The 23435-nt window shown below is 36.8% G+C and overlaps 2 protein-coding genes across 15 annotated transcripts in view; one reads left to right on the forward strand and one right to left on the reverse strand.

Moving 5' to 3' along the window:
* SNX7 (sorting nexin 7) overlaps positions 1-22867 on the forward strand; it is a 29777-nt gene extending 6910 nt beyond the window's left edge. Inside the window, exons 3-9 of one of the 2 annotated variants that reach the window (XM_072932835.1) lie at positions 1801-1911; positions 2336-2500; positions 3440-3641; positions 5484-5683; positions 9051-9137; positions 14559-14711; positions 15007-15979. In XM_072932835.1, coding sequence (XP_072788936.1) covers positions 1801-1911; positions 2336-2500; positions 3440-3641; positions 5484-5683; positions 9051-9137; positions 14559-14711; positions 15007-15027 — 939 coding nt within the window. In that variant the 3' untranslated portion in view covers positions 15028-15979. Of the gene's footprint in view, positions 1-1800; positions 1912-2335; positions 2501-3439; positions 3642-5483; positions 5684-9050; positions 9138-14558; positions 14712-15006; positions 15980-22467 lie in introns of those variants that run through there. The other variant, XM_030279239.4, reaches the window with a different exon arrangement.
* Positions 1-23435, reverse strand: part of PLPPR5 (phospholipid phosphatase related 5) — a 211675-nt gene that overhangs the window by 113365 nt on the left and 74875 nt on the right. The gene's annotated exons all lie outside the window — the stretch shown is intronic.

A 23435-nucleotide genomic window follows, 5' to 3' on the forward strand; every position in this document is an offset into this window, starting at 1 on the left:
TGCTTTAATGGCTTACTTTTTTAACAATTGGAATTTTCCCTCTTCTTGCACATCATTCTCTGGCATATTGCTAAATTTAAACTTTAATTTTGCCATGAGTTATAAACAACTAAAACTGCATGAAACTGCGCTATATAATGGAAAAAAATTCAGTGTGAGTCTGCATACACATGTGCTTAGATTGTTTATGTTGAGAAAGTAGTTAATAATTCTTCAATGGCAAAATGAGTGCTGTGAGGCAATAACATTTTCTGTTGTGGTCTTCAGCAGGAACAGGAAACACCCAAAGGACTGATCCACTTTGAAGACACTGTATTAGACAAGTATTGATGACTTTTGGATAACTTACAGGCTACCAGTCCTGTGTCTTGCATAAACATTATCTCAGTTCCATTATTTTCTAATTGCAGCATCCACAACAGGGATGTTTGCTTCCCATGTAAAGTTGCATGTGATTTCTGGGGAAACTGTCACAATTCTCTAATGAAAAAGTAGTATTAGGAAACAACTAAGTGTATTTTTAGTTGTCCTGAATGCAAGTTATTTACAGGAAATAAGGAAGAAAGTCAGCCATGTGATACCAGCTAGGTCTTCTGAGATTACCAGTAAATATTCTGCAGGCTCCATTTTGAGAATTGCACTGTTAATTTATTTGACTTTGAGGTCTTTTTAAAAGATTAATTTAAAAGCATATTTTCAAATGGGAATTATTCATCTTTAAATAAGAAGAGATATCAACTCCTCATAAAATATTTAATGAGTATGAAGAGAGCTATCTTTGTTATGTTGCTAGCAGTAATTTTCTCTTCATGCCTGTTTCTGTAGACGAAAGAACATTTTTTCTTCAGGCAAGTATGAAAGGGCTGTAAGTTGGATTGGTCTTGCTTTTTTTATCTCTTCTATCCTTTCTTATCAAACTTAATTTAGAGTGCTGGTGGTTGATGATAAAGTAATAGCATTCCTCCCACATACCTTGAAAAATTTTTATTCAACCCTCAAAAATGTTTGGATTACAAAAGCATGTTTTGAGGTTTTTAGAATTTACTTGCATTGTGTTATAAATCTCTGTGCAACAAAGAATGCTAAATAGCACACATTAATGAAAACATGGGCTCTTTGTGGCTTGCCTCCAGAAGACAGAGCAGTGGTAAAATAATCTCAGGGTATGACAATTTTGTAATCTGTAATAAGTATTTTTTGTAGGCATTAAAGGTTTGTTGGCAAGTTATAACAGGGGGCTGCAAAACTGGAATCAGTGATAGGCTGCAGAATCCATTAAGCAGTGCAGGAAGTGTTACTGCTGTGATATGCTGAAGTTTTCATGTTTTGAATGTGAAGATTATTGAGTAATGTCACCAGGTCCCAAAGACGTGTGTCAGCTCTTTGGGCTTTGTTTAAAGTGCTAAAAAATGGACTTTCTTCACTACTAATCCCTTCAAGAGAAGTGTCCTTAAAGTAACAGACATAACTGTGATTGCTGAAAGAAAAATGCCACACCAAAGTAATTATTGCAATAATTTGGAAACATTGTGCTAAGATAATCATTATATGCCACTGCACAAAGTGCAGCTTAGTGCTCACTTTTTTTTTTTTTCCCCAATAGAACTTTGACTTCTTGCTGAAAGAGGATGTGTTAACTCTTCAAGGAGTTGATCACTGTTCTTTAAAATAACAGCAAACCGGTAACAGAGACCAAATAGAATATATGCATTCCGTCAAGTACTCAGTTTTCTCCAAAATCTTAAATATTTTTTTCTGGTATGCTAACCTAAGACTGTTTTTTCTGCTTTTGGTCTTCAGACAACCCGAGGTGAATTTGACTCCAGTGAATATGAAGTTCGAAGACGATACCAAGATTTCATTTGGTTGAAGAGCAAACTTGAAGAAGCACATCCGACGCTGATTATTCCTGTTTGTTTGTTAACACTTAAGTTCTTTTTCTTTATTTATAAGATGGCTCCAGTTTAATACAGAGATGTTTGAGGTCTTTCTTCAGCTTCTGAAGTTTCATAAATACTAAGCCAACCTATTTTTCTTAGCTTTATATATATGTGACAAAAATCACATAAAGGTATTCCTTAGGTTTTTAACTGTGGCATTAGCAGTAATTTGCAGTAATTTATGTCCATTCTTAGTTGTGCTTGTGTTCTTCTGCACTGTATATTACAAGAAAAATTGTATACCTTAGTTGAATACAATAACTTTATATAACTTTTGGGTCATTGCAGGGTGGATTTTACGAGGTATACCTATGTTTTTTAGTAAGCAGAAGAACTATTATAATACTCTGAATTTTATGCAAATTAAACAATATATTTCTTCTTTTTTTCCCTAGCCGTTGCCTGAAAAATTCATAATAAGGGGAATGGTGGAAAGATTTAGTGATGAATTCATTGAGACTCGAAGAAAAGCTTTACATAAATTTTTGAACCGTATTGCTGACCATCCAACTTTATCTTTTAATGAGGACTTCAAAATTTTTCTTACTGCACAAGCCTGGGTAAAATGACTGTGTTTTTATTTACAGTTATGTGAAACCACATGTTGTGTAAGTAGGGTGTATCAGGAGCCTCCCTGGTTCAATATTCAGTAGTGTGATCCCATGGCTTGCTAAAGAAGTGGCAGAAGCAGGCAGGGATTTGTGGAATATTCATAACCTGAGATAACCTTTTCTTCTGTGGTTTTGGTAATCATGCACATGACCATAAGTATTGCTGTACCTTCCAAAGTTGTTTTTGTTACTGCATTTTGGATTTTTGTGGCAAATTCATAGTATTGCAACTCTGCATGTTTTTTGATAAACATATAAATTTCTAAGATTGTGAGTAAAACAGTGGTATTAATTAATTACTGTTTTGGCATGGCAGTGTCTTTTTTTTTTTTTTTTTTTTAAGTTTTACTAATCTCATAAAAGAAAAATCCAAGATTTTCCTGTTGCATTGTTGCAAAATGTGTCCAGTTGCAAACTGGAGTTCTGTACTCAGAAAAGCCTGCCTCTGAATTTCAGCAAAGATTATTCTAGCAACATATAAAAAGAGTTTTAAAAAAATAGATGGATTACTTTCTCCAGTAGGAGCATTGTCTGCTTTTCTCAGACTTATTCCTGCAATCATTACCTCTGCTTTCCTGTTCAAAAAGCTAAATTGCAAACTAGCTAACTCACCCTGAGGAGCGAAGGGGTGAAGGTTCTCTGCCATCTTTAGCCATTCTTGTGACACTGCCATACATGCCATGCCTGTGTTTGCTCAGAAAGGCTTAGCTAATACATGCACAGGACAGGGATGATTCTGACACTGGTCTAATAATGATAAGATTTATACACTACAAAGACAGAGGTTTATGTATGTAATTTTGTTAAAAAAAGACCTTGCTTTTATTTATTGTTTTCAGAGAATTAGCAAAAGTACCTGGAAGTAAAGAGAGCTTGTTCTGTCTTTAGGAACTCTCCTCCCACAAGAAGCAGGGTCCTGGTTTGCTGAGTAGGATGGGACAGACCGTCAGAGCTGTAGCATCCTCAGTAAGAGGAGCAGTTAAAAATCGTCCTGAAATGTTTACAGAAATGAACAATTACCTGGAAACATTTAGTCAGAAAATAAACTTACTAGATAAAATAGCTCATAGAATTTACAAGGAAGAAAGGGGTAAGTAGAAAACTTTTATCAGTTTTACTGATTTAAGAAATTAAAAAGTAAATTAGTTTTCATTGTGGCAGGCAAAATACTCTTTCTAGGAAAAAGGGAGATGTTTATATTGTGTTACTCTTTCTGATCATGTTTTTGACAGACCTTCAAATTGGAATTATTTTTTCTTAGGAAGAGTTTTAGCATGTCATTCAGCTACTTATAAGGAACTTAGAAGAATGTTTTAACATGTGGTTTTTGGAAGGCTGCCTGACCTTTGGTTTTTAACTTTCAAGGGAATATACAGTTTTCTGTGCAATCTCATAGTGACATGAGGCTGTCTTGATTCCGGGTCTCTAAACTTTGTTTAGTTTTGTTCTGAACCTTTTTTTAATTGACAAAGTAGATTTTAATTTTTTAATAGCTTTAGTGTTTGCCATAATTTTTGTCATGGTAAGCTGTTCCTACTAGAGTTTTCTCAAGAAGGATGGATTAATCGGAATTTTTTTCTTAAGTAAGAGCAGTTCACACACCTAGTTGGAATGCTAAGTTACTGACTTTCCTGAGATTCTGAGATGATCCTGATCTCAGACTGTGCCTGTTCAGTAGAATTTCCACTGGGCAGCACTTGAAGTATTTACTTGTCTATAGTATATAATATAATTTGAAGAGCTGCACTGTGTTAATAACTGAGTCCTTGACCTTTCTTGTGCAGTACCAGATCTCAGTGTGTCCTCACTGAATTGAAAGGGTGTTATAAAAGAAAGGTTTTTTGATGAAAAGAATTCCTATTGATATTGTTCCCTCCAGTGAATGTAGCTGTCTAAGGTCTGTAAGTTCAAGGTAGCAGTGCCAAAATATTTATTGGAAAAGCTTAAGAATTTTGACATGCTCCCAAATGTTGTAGGTTATATTTTCTTTCTAGATTGTCCCAACAGCACTTGTCAGAACACTTGTGTGCAGGGCCACACTGCTGTGAGGAGGAATTGTTGATAGCTTTGATACAGAGAACATTCCTGCTTGCAGTACCTTAACACGGGGTTCTTGATTATGTCTTACATAGAGGGCTTTTCTTTGTCCAAATAATCTCAAAGTAAAATTACACTCTTTATGCCACACAACTGCTTTCATCTTTCTTAGAACATTTCTTCATTATAAATTTAGTAGTGACAAAATTTCATTTTCAATGCATGACCAAGGTGTTCACAGTCTCCTCTGAACTGCAGCTTGCCCATGTTTAGCCCTACCAAATGGCACAGTGATTTGTGGGCCTTCTCTGTTTATGGATTATCACTTGGTCCAGAAACATAAGAGAAGTAATTAATAAGGTATCTCTGTATTTAAATTAATAAAAACTACCGAAGGAGATACCTGCTGAGCAGGAGTGAACTTTGTTTTTTCTGAAGCTTTTGGGACATAACAAAGCTTCTAGTTTTAATAACTGAGACTGTATTTGGAACATTACTATTTGGTAAAGAAGCAGAGGAAGAGGAATTCAGGGCAGTAGAAGTCAGCAAGTCAGACCAGCTGCTGTGGCTCCTGTAGCTCTGTATGAAGACAGTGTGAGGTAATGCAAGTCATTGGTGTCTGAATACAGTTCTTCAGGTCTTCCTGAGTATGTGTGTCGTTGTGAAATGTCTGGGGCACTTTTGCTGATATATTTCTCAAAGCTACTTAATTACAATAAATTAATTGATTAGTTTAATGATAAACAGTGAACTGGAGTTTACTTATCTTGGTCGTTTGAGGAAATTTAAAATTAGCATCAGTCTCTTGCTTGGTTCACAGTAAATACCAAGTTGCAATTAGTATCACTTAGAGCTCTATTAATGAAGAGTAATGCGTGTATATGTTCCTTCTAAGACTATTTCAGTGAAATGAAGGAGTACGGCCCCATCCACACGCTGTGGTCGGCGTCGGAAGAAGACATCGCCGATGCTCTGAAGGGCCTCGCCGGCTGCATCGAGCGCTGCTGCAGGGCCACGGAGAGGCGGATGGCAGGGCTCTCAGAGCACCTGCTGCCCATTCTGCATGAATACGTGCTCTACAGTGAAATTCTCATGGTAAGCTTTCCTGAAGGACTCTTTATGACTCAGTATAAAATTTGGCTTAGTCCAGTGACCATGTCCAGGAGAGAATTTGTTGCTGTTGAAAGTGACTTCATATTTACTCAGTATATGCACAGCATATGATACGTGTCCATTAGTGAAGAATCCAATTGGTCCTGTTTCTCTGCTTATCAGGCAAGAGGTGCCCCTTACAAATAAGAGGAGGTTGATAGTTTTGCCTAGCAGGCAGCCGTGGGTAGCTGTGCTAGAGTGTCTAGTTTTGCCATCTTCAGTGAGCTCTGCATTGTAGCAATCAGGGTTTGGGAACAGCAGTTGAGAAAGACCTTCCCTGACACTACCGAAATATGAACTCATTGAGTAACAGATTGTGTGTGGGAAAAGGAGTGGAGAGGTTTTTCCCTTTCTAGGAGTTCTTCCTAAGTATGTTTTCTTTTTCCAGAACAGCTGGGAACTTCCAGTCCCTGCACCATTATATAAGCATGTGTTAGTCTTTGCCATAAGATACTGCTCTCAGTTCCCTTTATGTATGTATTTTGCTTACATTTGGAGAGGAAGTAAAAAATCAGACTCCAGAATTGATACAGTCAGTGCTGGTGGATAATCAGCATAATAAAGTAACTGAATTCAGTATGTCATAATTCCCACTTTGCTGCCTACAGAAAGCAGAACATGTGTACAAACCTCTCTTTGTCTAGGTTTTGAGCAGTGCCAGCTGCAGAATCTGTTCTTGTGTTACTGCTGGGAACTCAGCTCCTGCTGCAGTGGTTTCTGGGTAGGGGCTGCAAGAGTCTTACAGTCCATGGTAGAGTGAGACCCAAGTGACCTGAGACTTTGGCACTCTGCAGGGTATTGCCACTTTCTCAAGGCTTAGCTACTGAGAGTTAGGAATTGCTGCTGCAAAGACTGCTGTCTTTAAAACAAGCTTCACAGAAAAAGTGGCCATACAAAATGTCCTGTATCTTACAGTCCTCATTATTTTCTGGTAGATGGAGGTAGGTACTGCTTTGCTTAAAGTTCTGAAGATATTACTTTCCTAACAATTGCAGGTCATCTTCTCCCCACTTCCAACCTTATGTTTCAGAATTTCTGTGTTACCCATAAGCAATTGTAGTCTTCATGCTACTGAGGAGATGCTGCCCACCCATTGCCTTCTGTTTTGCAGCCTGACTCACCCTCACCCTTTCTCAGGCGTTCTGTTTCATGCAGAGCACAGAAAGATTTCTGAGGATAACCCCAGGATGATTACCTGGCTCTTCCTGCACACCTCACTGTTGCCCACTGCATTTTTTTCCTGGTTGTAGCTTTCTTGATTCAGCATTTGCAACACAGTATTAGGCAGCCATGAGGTCTTGTCCAGGGGAGAAGTCTTCCTTCAGTAGCTCATTCCTGTTCCACAACTGTTCCTTTCCCTTTATTCACCATGGATTTTTGTTTTACTAACTGCTTATTTCCGTCCTTGCACTTTGAAGAGGAAAATACTAGTCACTAAAATAAAATACCTAAAAATACCTGTGAAAGTCAACCACTGGTAAGCCTTTCAGAGGTGTGTTTAACCCCTCATCACAGGGACCTTGGTCCAGTGCTGCAAGATCACAAGCAAGTGTGCAGAACAAGATATGATCAATACAATACAATCCTTGTATTTTCCAGTGTTGAAAGTTCAGCCTGTAACTAGGAAAATAGTTAGATTCATAACTAAAATATTTACATCTGGACCAACCCCTTCCTAATGGATCCACAGAACAAATCTGCTTTCTCTCAGGGTACAAATTACAGCATTAATTAGTTATGGGTCCACATAAAATTATCTGTGGATTTTGTGGCAAGGTACCTTTAAGTATTATACAAAAAACCTGTATAAGTATAACAATCTGTTTTAAAAGTATGGTGCCTTTGTTTGTAATTAGAAGTCAGTACTTGTCAATGTAGCACCTTAATATTAATTGGTTTTGTCTTGTAATTTAAAGTGTATGTGTGATAAATGTTGCCAAGCTGTCATTAAGAGTTTTAAAAGAAGCAAAAGAAATAGAAAAAAAAGAGAAAACATTTGTATTATGAAGAAAAGCTGTTACAGACTTTTTTTTTTTTTTTTTTGCTTTTGTGGTTCCAGGTAAACATTTTCTGTATTTATCTAACCAAAAGATTCCAAGGTATTCATACGCATTCATCTATATTGCTGATCTATTGCTCAGAAAAGCCCAAAGTCAGATTTACCAGGTTTTTATAGGGATTACCTGTTAAAAAAGAAACATTGAAAAATTACTTGAAAATTAAGCTCTTGAATTATTCTATCATGTTTGAAAAAGTGTCAAGATTTCAGAGAGAACTCAGTCAAATAAGAGAGCTAGAGAAGGTAGAGCTGCTCGTGCCCTGTGCTGTTTCAACATGCCCTATGCTAGAGGTGAATACTGAACATCTCTGCAGAAGAAGCAGTAAAACCAGTTATGGCAAGGTAATGTAAAAGAAGGTTTTGAGATTTGTAATTATATATGTCCTGGTTCAGATTTTTTTCAAAAAGACTAAACACTTCTGCAAGATAAGCATACCTGAGTGTGCTTTTACAGATGAAGAAGCTAAGACAAAGAGACATTTGTAAGGCTTCATCAAGATCTCAGAGCAAATGAGCATTGGAAATGGAAATTTAATCTGTAATACTGTTCCTGTTTTGTAGCTTAACGAGTGATCTTGCTTCCCCTTTCTAATTTTTTTTTTGACATTATGCTAAACATCCAATACTTAATAAGATAGTTTCAAAGGAGGTAAAAATTGCATATGCTGAAAATAAACCATATTAATGGTAGAAAAGCTTTAATTCCCATGGTAACTTTATCTGATTTTTCTGATATTTTTTCTGATTTACCAGAGCTATATTTGGCACTTATAAAATAATATTAAAGGTTAAAGTCACAATTTCAATAATGCCTTGTATACTATTTCTAATAATTCTACTTTATATTGTAAATTTTACTCAAATAAGGTATTTCTGTTCAGGAGATTTGGCAAACTCAGGTTGCTGTTTTTAAATGAATATATTATAAGTTAAGCTGATACCAAGTAAACTCCTGTAGCAGTTCTGCTCTACAACTGGCAGTGATATTGTGTATGGCAGATTCTTGTAGCACTGATTTTGGATTTAGTAAGATTATTGAAAAACCTGTAAGATAAAATACAGGTATGCAAAAATAAGTTAATTTTGATTTTTTCTATAAAACATATATAATGTAAAAATTATTAAAAGGTATCATTCTGTGGTCTTGTTTATCAAACAGCAAATTTCTTTGATGTTTTTCTGAAAGAGTTAAAATTTGGTGCAGTTTACTTCTTTTTTCTTTTTTTTTTTTTTCTTTCTTTCCATACTAAGGGTGTTTTGAAAAGGAGAGACCAAATTCAAGGCGAGCTGGATTCCAAAGTTGATGCTTTAGGCAGTAAGAAGCCAGAGAAGGATGTGGTGAGTATTTTCGGGAAGCTGGACTCCTGCAGGCCGTGCTGGCCCAGCCGCAGAGGAGGACGCGCGTCCCCTGAGGCCAGGGGCAGGGCCTGGCTGCTGTCCCCACTCTGGCAGGTCTTTGTGCCAGGCAAAGGCCATCACCAGAAAGAAGCAGCACTTCAGTAGCTGGGCTGCTGGTCATGGGCAGTCACTGGCCTTTGTCAACAGAAACTGTACCATTGGCTTATTTTTAGCTTTTCTGTTTGCTTCCACACTTGGAGTTAAGGAAAGTAACAGTTGCTGCAGTGCTCTTGTTGCTGCTGCTTCATTGATGTAGGAGAGGTAGAGGAGGTGATTAGAATCAGCAAACCTGTTCATTAAACTTACTTAAAGTAAAATGTTCTGCATTCTGTTCTTACAGGTTTCTGTTTTTTCTAGTTGGGCCCAGGGATATTTTTTTTTTGTTTCCAGTATGAAACCTTCATTCATGCTAGTGAAGTCAGACTGTAACTGGTACCCCATGGGGACAGGTATCCCCAAAACCACCAGCAAGGCTCAGCAGCCAATTAAAAACAACCTCTGGGATGAGAACTGGCATTTTTAAAATTTTTGATTGTTCAATTCTCCAGCCTAAATAGTGTCCTTTTAGCACTGTATTAACACCAAGTGTTACAGAGTGTAAATAATATGTAAAAATGACTAGTAACTTTTTAGTACATCAAAAAAGAAAATCTTTAACATTTCAGATATTTTTTATTGGGCTTGTTCTAATTAGTTTCCATGTAAAGATGAGGTAAATAGATTTTAAAGACCAGATAAATAGTTTTTGGCACTTGAAATGCATATTTTCATTTGATTTTTTTGGCACTGAGATAACTAAGTAAGAATATATTGCTGAACTCCAATATCTGCAATGGCTATGGTATATTATATAACAATTTGCCTCTGTCTACTGCAGTGGGACATTAAGTAAATATCTCTGGTTTTGGGATTTTTTTTCTGAAGCAGAAATTTTGTGTTCTGTAATTTGTTTTTGTTTCGCTTTTTGGTTTTTTGTTTGGTTAGTTTTTGTATGTTTGTTTTCTTTATTGCCTGAAGCTCTTATAAAATGCACAGAGGATGGTGAGTTGGAAAAGCCCCCTAGGCTGGGAGTTGGGTAGCCATGGCAGGTGCATTCAGTGATGAATTCAGCTCCATACAGCTTGTTTAGCAGCCAGACTCGTTGTTGTTTACTGCAGAAAAGACACCATAGCCTGGCAGGACGTGCTATCTTTTCAGGATGCATTTCCTGTTATAATGTGATGGAGCTCTCAGACAACATGCATGCACTCCCTTCTCCTGAGCTGCTAGAAATAAAAAGGGGATATTTCTATTTTAGTATAATATTGATCATACCGTTTTGATTTGATCCTGACAATGGTTTACTCCAACATGAGATGTTTGTACTTGCTTCCAGTAGGATTTTGAAATGAGTTTGCCCAGACTTATTTTTTTTACTGATGAAAATTCACTGATACGATTCCATATCTGCATTTATGGTTTGGTAAAGGCTTTGGACACTCTGATTATCCAGGTTTTCGGATCTTTGCTTTATATTTCCAACCCCTCTATTTCTTAGTAATTTCAGAAAATCCTGTTTTTGAGAGCCTGGTTCTCCTTGCAGTCTCAGAAGAGCAGTAAAACAGATGTCTGTTAGTCTAATCTGATAATAAAATCCTGTGTTCTCTAATTGAGTGGCAGCTGTATCCTGAAGACTTTTTCTTAATTAGAAGCTGAAGCATTTTTCTAGTAAGGATAGTTTGGCAACAGAGAATGGTGTACTGCTATTTTTAACCATTCATTTCATTTGTAATTTTTTTACTGTGTTTTCAATTTTATCATCTGTTGAAATATTTTTCTAACACTTCTAACCAGACTTATATCTTAATAAAGGTTGTCATTACACAGGTATGTTGTTGGAACTGGTCTCAGACACCAAGTTCGGGTGTATTTGCACTTATCTATTCCTAAGCAGAACTTCTGTAGCTTCTAATGATCTCATAGATGTCAGATTGAACTTGTCAGTGCAATCTAGTAGCCAGAAATTTTGCTGACAATGAGTGGCATGAACCCTAATCTCATTTGAAGTACATTTCCACCACAGATAAGGAGTCTCAGACTGTCATTAGAGCTGATAAAAGGCTGTGAGATATTTAGTATTGGTTGTGGCAAACATTAAATTATTTAACAAACACAGGGTTGTACAGCAGAAGAATGTAAAACATCCCTAAGGTCAGTGCAGATGAAATAGGCTGGAATTGCAAATTAAACCTTTTGGGACATTAGACTTATCAGCTGGGAAAAAAATGTTTTCTTGAGCTGTGTTAGAAAGCTGCTTGTGGTGCTGTTACAAAAGCCAAAACCTTGGTTTCTACTCCAAAATTTGGTCCACAAAGGAAACAGTTATTCAGGGTATGGATGGTTTGAAGACTGTTCTTTTGGATGCAGGCTCTGACAGAGATTGGGCCTAGTTTTTGTACCCTCCTGCTTGTCTAGACATTTCTTACCTCCAGAGCTGTGGCTGTAAAGACAGTGGGATATGCTGCTCCATGATTCTCACACTCCATCCTGAAGGTTATACAGCAATGCTAGTGTATCCCTCTATAGTTCGGGCATTTTTCAGTTTTAGTCTTGCCACTAGGGCTGATAATAATTCTGAAAAAATGTTGGTAATAATGTGCTCTGACAGAGCAAGATAAGCATTAAATGCCAACTTAAGGATTCTAGTTTTCAGTGTTGAAACTGAGAAGTAATGAGATGAAATGCTGAATCTATTACATTCTGAATATATTTTGTGTTTTAACTCCAGGCTAAAAAGGAGTTAGTATCACCAAGCTGTAGGATTAATTCACATAGAAGATAGAAATCTGTGCTCTTTTGCATAGTGAGATGGTGTAAAATGCTGTGTCACCATGTAATTTGGCTCTTAGGCCATGTCTCTTTGGCTACAGTGACATGGTCCATGTCTATCAGCACTCTGCCCTAGCAAAGCCTGGCTCCCACCTTCCTGTGCTCTGGTCCCATGTCTGATTAGTGCTGTGCTGGCCTCTGGCCATCACTGCTGGGAGATTTCATTTCTCACACTGGCTGCCTTTGTGAGATCAATGTAAGAAAATGGATTCAGAATCCTGGTTAATTTGCAGGATCAATTGTAACAATTTACACCTTGTAAATGAGGAACACAGTAGGTGTGTTTTGGCTTGGACTTAACAAAAACACCTCGTTTTTGTTAAGTCCAAGCCATTCTTCTTTAATTTCTGCTGTCATGGCAGCTAAAGAGAGTAGCATTGATGGGTTTTTTCAGTTTTGAAAAACTAGTCCTTGAACATGTCGACTTTACCTGCTGACATGTGGCATATGGCTGCCTTTAGACCTAAGTCCAAGTCCCTGCCTTAATACAACATAGGGTTTCTTTGGGGTTTTAGAGTGGGATGTTTAAACTGCATATCCAGGCAGAGTTGTATAACAGACTCTACCTGTCCATATCATGTTCTGACTACAGTTTGGAAGAAATTTGGAGTTCCTAGAAAAGGCTAGACAAAAACAAACTGTAAAATAATTTAAAGTTATAAAGTTGTAAAGAATGAGGTAAGGGGAAGGTGTTGCAGCCACGACTTCTAAGTCAGAAAAGTTCTTTATGTGTGTAGATTAGTGTATATATACATAGGAACTTTTCTTTTTGCAAAAGCAGAGAAGGGATTCAACTGCCTTTCCTACTCTAAATCATCTTTAAAATATCATCATTTTTAGTATTCTGTGCACATTCATTTTTTGGTATTTGAAGGAAAGGCAATTAGCATGGAATATGGTCAAAATAGCAAATCCAGTTGTCTGTAATTCCTTTCAAGGTAATTCCCCCACATTTAAATTTTGGATTAGCCTTTTCATTTTAAATGCAATGTTAATAGTTGAAATTACCCTTGTCTGTAGCTTGATTAGTGGTTTGGCCAGATAACTGAACTTGGGCTTTTCAGTTATTTTGTTCCTCATTAATAACCAGTATGTCATAAACCTAGAAGTGTGGCAAAGAAAATCAGAGTGGAAATCAAATCTAACTAAAAATGTTTGTTATTGACTGTGGATTACATAGATTCAGATGAAATGTTCAGTTTTGCTAGCTAAGGAGGCCTTGGCTTCTTTAAGAGAATGGGATCCAGGTTCCATTTGATGGCAGCATCACTGCTGTTGCACTCGATCACTGTTCTCCCCTGCACGGTCCAAGCTGGAGGCTGTGCACCCAGACTTTCCATGTCTTGCTCTGAGTGCTGATGTTTCTGTGTTCTACCAGGAGCATAAGCTTTCCTAAAAAATCCTGGAAGTTAGTCCTGGAATCCTGAACTTCCTATCAATGAAAACACCAGCTCTGCAGAAAACAAAAGTAGCTATCTAACTTTACACAGGTGTGGTATAAGGAAGAAACTGTTTGCTTTATGGCAGAATATAAGGATGAAGAAGAAATGTATGGAGGCCGAGTTGCAATTGAAGCAGTTCAAGGAATTAAGTTTTCCTGCCTGATGTTCTTGTTTGGGTGGTGTTTGTGCCTGCCTTCCCTCCTGCTGCAGACAGTGGCTCTGCAGTCCCAGCACATGATTTTGCACTGTAGCCACAGATCTACCTCGTTCTGTGACCTGGTGCCAGCCAGAACAGACACAGCTGATGAGTAAATGGCAGTAGGTAACCGAATTAATGAGAAGACCAGAAAAAACTCATTAAAGACAGGGCCACTGTCCACTTACTGCCATTAGCTGGCAAGTCAGCTTGTGCATTCACAGCAATTAGAAGCAAGTAATGTCTGTAGAGTAGCCCTCAAAGTTTTGGGCCTTGGATTGCTGTGAGTTTCTTCTCTGTAGAGGAAACTCCTTTCATATAATTTCTTTCTCTACTTCTGTATTTCTTTTTCCCTCATATGGTCACACACAGTTCCACAAGAAAAGATGGTAATGTGACAGGCAAGAAATCAGAAAGTTTGTGCTTTTGATTTCTGCTGTCTTCTCCCCATCCTGTTATCAAAGATTCTGATGGGATTTTCTCAGTTTTCCTTGCCAAAACTAATTTGTACAATTGATTCTGCTTCAGTAAAGCCCTCTATATGTTTCTTTTTTGATGCATTAGTGTCAAGTGCTAGTGAAGAGGTGTCAGAGTCTGTAACTTCTCTAAGTGAAAAAATATATCTCCAGGAGCACTTTTATTCTGGTCTTTATTTTCTGTTATTAATATTTCAGAAATTGTAGTGAGTTATTAATTAAGAATTAATTTCAAATTTATCCCTGGGGAAATATTTTTTTTGCTAAGTTAAATACCAGCCTTGGTTCTGCAGTTCTCTTTGTCTCCACTACAGTCAATTAATAATTTTGGAAATGGTGATTCTCCTAATATTTTTTAATGTTTAATATTGATGTTTAGCTCTCAGAAGAGATTGGGAAACTTGAAGACAAAGTTGAACGTGCCAATAATGCTCTGAAAGCGGATTGGGACAGGTGGAAGCAGAACATGCAGTGGGATATGAGATCAACATTCATGAATGTGGCTGAGAATAATCTCCGCTATTATGAAGAGGTAAAACTCTTTCTCACAAAAATGTTCTTTTTTCATTATTTCAGTGAAGAAGTCCATGGGTTCTCTGTAAAGAGGAATTTTTCCATTTTAGTTCAAACATTTGATAACTTTGGAATCAGTTTCTGTGGGAATAGCGGGGCATTTATCCCTAATTTGGCAGATTTCAAGCAGAATATATTTTATTGTGCCCATGTTATTGATCCCGAGTTCATCATCGACAGAGGGCACTCTTGTTTTACTAACCACAACAACTTGGAACATGATTTTCGGTTCAATGTCATCTGCTATATTTCAGTTTGGAAACATTTTGCTGTGAGAGTATGAAGAAGCCCTCTGGAAGGCTCAGACCTGTATGAGGAAAACCTTTAAATGTGATTCCATCATATTTTTATTTTAGGCTCAAATGCCATAGATAATATTCTTGGTAAAAATTTCCAAGAAAATATGCTAGGAAGGACAATTTGAAAACAAAATACATTAACTGTGAAGTTTCCTCATGGGAAATTCAATGTTGATTGAAATGCGCATTTTGGAAATATCCCAGATGTCTTGGAAGATTTTTAAAATAATTTCTCCTTACTTTTGGGAAAAAAACAAGAGTGCAGTGAGCCATCTATTAATCATAAATTAGTCATTTTCACAGATATATTTTGGTATATGTAACTTCAGCCCTGTAGTCTGAGCCTTTTATGGATTGTACATTAGCCAATGGTAGTGCTCTGATTTTACAAATCATTTTGTTAAAACATAATTGAAAAGACAGAGCTCTTGATCATCAAGTCTAATTAATTAACATGCAGTCTGTGAGATGCATGGACATTGACAATCTGTTGTTACATATTAAGATCAAAATATTTTCAGAAATCAGGCAGCAAGCTTTTGGCATCCTCTAACATTGTCTTCATTTATTGATGGTCTGTGACTTCTATAGCACCAATATGTATGTTACAACAATGCTGAATATATTAGAATATTTTCTTTGTGAATGATTAGCTACAACATAAAAATAATTTTTGGTTCTTTTTCCTGTCTAGAAATGCTTTTTGCTGAATTAGAAGTTTAATCCAGAGCACCAAAGCAGATATTGTACATGAAATTACTGTTCTTAAGCCACAACTGTAGAAAATTATTCAGCTGTCTCTGTAACTGCCAGAGGTTCTTCTTAAATAGCCTCTGAAATACCAGCCAAGTTGGTTTATACTGAGGCACAATCTTTTGTTGGTGCTTTTCTTGCATATTGAAATCTTCATTAAATGGTTTTGTTGTTATATCTTTGTGGATCTACATTTTTTAAAAAGCACCTTATCTTACTATAGCAGTTGAAATAATAAGCAACATTGTGCTAAGTCTATGACTCCTTGTTTGCAAAGTGAGCACTTATTAATTTCTTTCTGTTTTATCAGAAAATCATTATCTAATTCAGATATTCAAAAGAACTTGATAAAGTTAATATTTTGATTGGGAGTTTTCACCTAAAATTCATTTAAGACCTGTGGTTAATGGTGATGGTTAATTATTAGAGAAGTGATTACTGATTACTGTCAGAGGCCTGTGTATCTCAAACTACAAGTGTGTTCTCCAGAAAGTAGCAGGAAAAGAAGCTCTGGCATCTGCTCCTACTGTTTAGGAGTGAAACTTCAGGAAAGGAATCTCAGAAGCCTGAGAAGCAGAATATTATTTTAATGCTTTCAGTAGGAAAGCTAATCCAACCTTAAATGTTTGAGTCTGACTCATGAAACTCATGCACAAACACAGTGTCTGTTACAGTGTTTCTCACTTGTTCAATTATTACTTGCTTCATTAGCATTCTTTCACATGTCTGAAGTTACTCATTCAGACTTTTGATGCACCATTTGATGCTTACTAAGCCTTTTCTTGCTGTAACATTCCTCATGTTACTTCCTGCCTTTTCTCTTCCCCAAAGCATGTTCTGTGTATTTTCCCAGGCACAATTGATGCTATCAATGTGATTCAGTCATCCAATTCTTCTGTCCAGCTCCTATGAGGAATCATCTCCTGCTTTCTAGCTTAGTGACTACCTGCTTCTCATCCTTTCCACAACTTCCCCCACCCCTCAGTTAAACTGTTGGTGCCTCTCCATGAGCAGTGTCCCATTCCCTTCTCTACAGCAGCATTGCACTTCTCATTATTCCTCTTGCTGACTGCATTTTGCAGGCACACAACCAAATAAGGAGTCATTTCTGTTCACAGTCATTCTCTGCAGCCCTTAAATTTTGGGAACCACAAAGTACTGAGAGACAGGCATCTTGTATTTTCTGAAAGGCTGCTGCAGTAGAGAATGCAGCCTTTCAAAACTGTATAAAACCCAATCCAGTGTAGTCAAAAACAACACAGCAGCATGTCAAAGTACACTAGAATTTCCACATTTCATTTTTGTCACAATGGGCAAAGAATATGACCTTATGTTTGTTTGGGTTTTACCTTAATTGTAGTTGCCTAAGGATTCTGCTGTCAACTTGTCAAGCATCACTTAGCTAGCATAAAGGAGTATCTCTTCCTTAAGCTAAATTAATGTTCACATTAATTAAATGTTACTCTAAAGTGTTACCTGCCATTATGATTCTCCAGATTGAAAATTTCAAAAGTTATTCCTGTAGTCTTCCAGTTCACTAGCTATCTGCATTTATTAAACCTGAATAAGAAGTGTTCCTTTGTTTCTACAGCTGTTTTGTGTTTCTCAATGCTGTGGTAACAAAAACATGAATAAAACCCCAGCGTTGCAGATTTACAGGTGCTCCTTTGCAGGCCGGTGAAAATGAAGGCTTTCAAGTGATAGTGTGCAAGCTTTGTTATAATATATTTAAAATCATCTGGGAACCAATAATTACCATGACAGACCAATGATTTGGTATTCCTGTAGCTGGTCTCTAGTGGTTCATACAGTTCTGTACTTCCTTTCTTCTGGAAAAAAGTTGAATAGACCCTTAAGTCTCTCTGTATTCCACAAAGTCTTAAATCCAAAATTATATTGTACTAACAATGACAGTAAATGCATTTCTAAAATATGAAAAAATATGAACAATATTAAATGTTATTAATTTTTAAAAAATTATAAATTTCCTCCTATTTATGAAGTAAATAGCATTGATTCAGCACATGTTAACACTGTACCATTTATTTTATTCCTTTTCATCTAGCCTTAGGCATGACACCTTTGTCTAACAGCTTAGTCCAGAAGAGGTATCTGCCAAACAGCTGGAATTACAAACTGTCCACAGGGTGGAGCTTTCATCTGAGAAACTGAGTGTCACCATGAATATTTTAATTAATTTAGAAATAGATATTCTAAAGATGCAGCATCACTAAATCAAAAGCAGGATACAGAGTTGGTGGTGGTGCTGGCAGTGTTTCTTAGCTGGCAGGTTTGAAGTGTTGCTGCTGCAGACTAGCAGAACCAAACCAGGCACTGTTGAACTCTGGCTTCAAAGAACAGAAGCAATTAAACATATGCTAAATTTTTCATTTTTTCTCAGGGGTTTAGTATAGGAAGTACATATGCAGCCAATGAATTTTGGTAACAACCTATTCTTTTCAGGAAAACCACCAGAATAAGGGGCTAGGTTTTACAGCCCTGCCCAAAGACTAGTTATACATTGTAAATCCAGCAAATATACCAGAGTTTGGGTTTCCACTGCTTGTTGGGTACTCCAGGAAATGCAGACAGATTGGTGTTTTTTCCTAAAATGTGATGATAGTTTTGGCATTTAAATAATGTGTTTTTTCTAGAGCATGGATGAAGCTTTCTTTTAAAGCATAGCATTTGATTTTATTTATCACATGGGAAATTAATCCTCTTAAACCCTTGCATCTTAATCAGATAATCATTTACCTTTGATATAGTCAGATTCTTGTTGGTACTGGCACACCTTACTATTTTTCAAAAATATAAATAATTTCCTTGTTTTCTTAAGTGTTTCAAGCACAATTTAGTATATTTCTGTGACCTACATTGTTGTACAGGCATAAATTGATCCAAAAGATTCATTAGGGCAAAGCAATACTTGTTCCCCATTACAGCAACTTCCCTATAACTCCAAAACCCTTATTTATCCCTCAGTCTTGTAAAAGCTGTAGAAAAATAGATGAGATTTGTTCTTTGCCCTAGAGGCCTCTGTAGTGATGCATTTAAGCAGTCATTTGGTCATGTAGCAGAAAGTTGGCTGCTCTTGTGTGATGATCACATCCTACCTTAGCCATGCCTGGGAGTTCAGCTACCAAACTTCACAAGATTTTCAAAAGCTCCCCTGTGTGAGCCCATTTGTTCCTGGGCAGGTTGCTGCAAAGGCAGATCCATATTTGAACCCTCATTCACTTCAGCCTTTAAATTTTTTTTTAATAATGTTGGGAAGATGTTTTCTGGAGTGGGAATTACTATTTCTGTGCGGTCTAGTTTTTGTTCCTCTGCACACAGAAATCATGAAAATACTTTCTGTTTCTCTGAGACACAAACAAGACTTCATATATGCTGTTTTTAAGGTATCAGCCATGGATAATTGGGAACTGGAACAGAAACACACATGGCATGTGACACACTGCTTCTGCTAGCATCCTTACTACATGTTCTATTTTTATACCTCCTTTTTCATTATATATGTAATTGTACTACAGGAAAAACTTTTTGCTGCTTTTTCTAAGAATGATGTTGCAGAATAGATATGTGTCCTCCAGTAGTAATCAGAATATTTTAGGTAAAGTAGCCTTATTAAGTTCTTGTCTATTTCATTTTGTGTATTTAGGCTTTTTTATGTTTTCCATTGGGCTTTTACGAGTAATTGGATTATGAATTTCAATCCTGTGCAAACACATTTAATTTCCTCAGTTTGGATTTTCCGGGGTTTTTTTTCCTCTCTGTCTCCTTTGTGAAAACTGGCTGATCCTCTATTTTGATCTCCAGTTTCAACCTCCCAGGAGAACGGAGTAAAGTCATTCGGTAATAACGTTGAAGTATACATCACTAACAAAATGTCGTTTATGCAGTTCATGCTTCACAATGTGAAAAGCTTGAGCCTAAGGCACAGGGACCTAGTTTTGTTTTGGTGTGGTTAATTATAAAATTTGTCAGCTGCAGCAGCACTGTGATGTCTGACAGTGAAATGAGCCACCATTGCTCTTACATTTTGAAAAACATGTTTGGTTATATCAACAGGGATAAATTAAAAGCTAAATAACTTGTGTGAAAAAAATGCTTTGCATCTTTGTCTGGATAGACTTCAGTCATATCTATCTGGTTAAGCAGTGTATTATGACTGCATTTTAACATCAGCTTGGCTCAGTGTTGCAAAGATAACATAAAGCCATTTTCACATTGCAGCCAGTGCTGATACATGTGTTCTAATTAACGTTACTGCAATTATGGAATCACAAAACATGGACTTACATGTTAGTTCAATTAAACTGTGGTTCAGAAAAACCTCTGTAATTGCCAGTGAAAGACTCTTCAAGAAAAAGCGACGTTTTCTTGTACCACACCTAGAAAAAGCTTAGAAAAACAGCTGTGCCTTCAGCTTTCTAGGATGGGGATCCAGGCTGGGCTCTAACAAACAGAAATTGATGCGTTTGAGTGCCACAGTGAAGACACATTGCTAGCAGCTGCCTCACTGACATTTCAAAACTAAGAGGCCTAAGTTCCAGCTCAAGCCTCTCAGATAGACTCAGCTGCCACAGTGTCACATGAAATAGGGGAGAAAATGATCAAACTTAAAGGCTTTATACAAAAGGTCAAAAAGACCTTTTAAATGAGAAATCAGATTTCAGTTTTGCAGATCGCTCTTCAGGCTGGCAGTATCTTGACTGTTTCTCCCTGGTGTACCATTTCAAAATAACATTTCCCCAAAAAGTCTATGAAGAAAGCAGATTTCCACATGAATCTTGCCCTGTTAGTTCCCTCTTTCCACAGTAATTCAAATCTTAGATATACTCTGAACAGTAGCATAATGTTGTGTGCAATAGCAGCAGAAGTTACTTGGGGCTTTTGTCAGCAAGATCCAAAGAGAAAGACTGGGGCAGTGAATTCATGGTATCCATAGTCTAGGGGACAAAATGTGAATAATAGGAATTATATCTATCATGCCTGGTAATAGCCAAAAATCTGGGCAAAAATAAGCCCATTCTTTTTCTTTGTTAGTTCAGATGGCTGATTTAACTGCTCTCATGTTCTTGCAGACCCACATGTTGTACTTGCTTATGTCTTCAGAGACAAAGCTACTGCTGATTTGTGTTTTTCTTTTTCTTGTTACTTTTGTCATCGTTTATTTTATGGGTATGGGTTCTGAATCCTTGAATAATCATAGATTCCCCCAGATCCAGTCATCCTGTGTGTATTCTTTGTTTTTCTCTTTGAGCTTATATTTAACATTATCAGCTCCTCCCACTCATCTGCGTACACACAGACAGTTATACCAGGACCTAGCTCTTCTGTGTAGTGTGATTAAATCTCCATGTTTAATGGCAGAGTTTGGAAGTCATTCACAAGAAATGTCCAACGGAGTTAGGTGCTGCAAGTTTAAGCAGGGTCATTTTCATGTCTCCTAAGCAATGGCAGATGGATTCAAGGTATTTCAATGAGCTGGGCTTAGCAAGTTGCTGTGGTTTGAATAGTTTATGGCCAAATATTTCAGTTAGGAAATAACACTGTTTTCAGGGCACTGATTTAATTCAAAGTTCAGGTAAATGGAGTGTGCTGTCCAGGTTTTAATATATATGTCCTGGGAAATTTCAGAAGACTTACTTATGATGCATAATAAAGATTCTTAATGAAAAAAACGGTGTAGAGGAAGTAGTAAATCAGCTGCATTGTCTAGAACAATAGGTATGAATGTATAAGTCAAAATTTTGTAAGAACATTTCCATTACAACAGCTTTTTTTCAATAGCATCAGAACAAGGAAATTACTGCAGCAATTTGCGTGTCCTGTTCTACTGACAGACTTGAAATAGTAGAAACGTGGTGCTTTGGGTAACAAGCATCAACTCACTACAGGTTACCTTGTGAGAGTCTTGCCATGGCTCTCAACACTAATTTATGATTTAGAATGGCTTACCAAGCTGCCAACACTCATTTAAGCCAAATTGAACCAAAGTAATTTGGGGGTTTTGTTGGTTTTCTGTTTTTTTTATTTTACTGCCTGCAGAATCAATGCTTATAATAAAAAAAATATTTTTTACAATTGTAAATACATTTTTCCATAAACCGAGAAATACCACTTGTAAGGATAACAATTTCCCTACTCCCAGTGTCTGCCTTTCTGGTTCTATTTCTTTCCCATTACTCTGGGGAAAAATGAATTCTTTCCTTATTTAGAAAAAAAAATGGTTTAATTTAACTTGGAAGGAAAATTGGGTATACATTAGGAATCCACAGAGATTACAAGGGAGCAGTGGCTGACAATGTGCTTTCTATTTGGAAGAGATCTTTGCCTGTAACTAAAGGAAGAGATTAAAGAAGAGCATAATTAATGTTAGCATCTTCTATGCTACAACATACAATTACAGTGCTCCTAGTGTGTGCCTGTTATTATGTAAAATTGACCTTTACAGCTCACTCAGCATGTTAGCTAACATTTTGCATATCACTGAGCTGCCTAGGAAACCGTATTTTGTTCTTACCATGGTCCTACAAAAGGAGCTTGTGACACTGTGTATGCATTCTGCTATTTTTAAAATTCTTTTTCTCCTTGGCTAACAGTTTACAGAAATCTCTCTGCTGTACTCATATGTATGTGTTTGGTTTTTTTAAGTGCCTTGCTACGTGGGAGTCCTTCCTAGCATCTCAAACAGTGGATCTTCGTGTGGACGAAGATTCTGAAGACAGGCCTTGAGTGATATCTCTGCTTGATCTCTGCCTTTTCCATGCAGTTCCTCCCAACCAAAGTGCTTTATATGAGATCAGATACATTATTAAATTTAACTGTTAAAATCAGTGAAATGCAGGAAACCAGCTTATTGTACACTCAGGTATTCTAGTCCTGAAATACATTTTGAAACACGCTATATATTGCTTTATATTGCTTAGCTCTGATTTTACGTATTTTTATCCATTTGCATACAAATGTTTTCATAAATATTGTGTAATTTTGATATAAAGTATTTTAAATATGTAAAAATAGCTCAATTTTAATAAAAAGTTGGATAAGGAAAGTTTGCCATCAGTCTGTATCCTATTATTTTTTAGAAGTATTTTGGTATTTTAGCATGCTCCTTAGATTCTCTTTCTTGAGTAATTTCTTGTACTTGTAGAATTATGTCACGTAGTTTTCAAGGACTAGTACTTTAGTGTTATTTTGATAGATCTTTCTAGTTGCCCAATGGCAACATAGGACATAAAGATGCCAAACATGTTCTGTGAGATTAATGCTGCTTTAAAGTGTTGATAATTTAGTTTTCAGTTTGCATTATTTACATGTATTAGACATCTTCAATTTGACATTTTATAAAGGATAAAGAAAAATGTAACTGTTCACAAAGCAGACGGTTTGTACAGTGATAACATTAGTCACAGCACTGATCCTGCCAATACAATTTCCATTTGGAGTTTGCAGGGTGAAACTGTCCCATGGCTGACACTCCTGTAATCATAAACTTCTTTCCTCTTTAGATAGCCAGCATGGAAGAGGAGGGTTTAAGAAAATAAGAGGCTTGCATTAAAAGGATCAGCTGATTCACTCATGCAATATGCATTAAAGTCTTCCAGTCACTGAATTATTCC

Source organism: Taeniopygia guttata, chromosome 8, assembly GCF_048771995.1.
Source record: "Taeniopygia guttata chromosome 8, bTaeGut7.mat, whole genome shotgun sequence".
NCBI lineage: Eukaryota > Metazoa > Chordata > Aves > Passeriformes > Estrildidae > Taeniopygia > Taeniopygia guttata.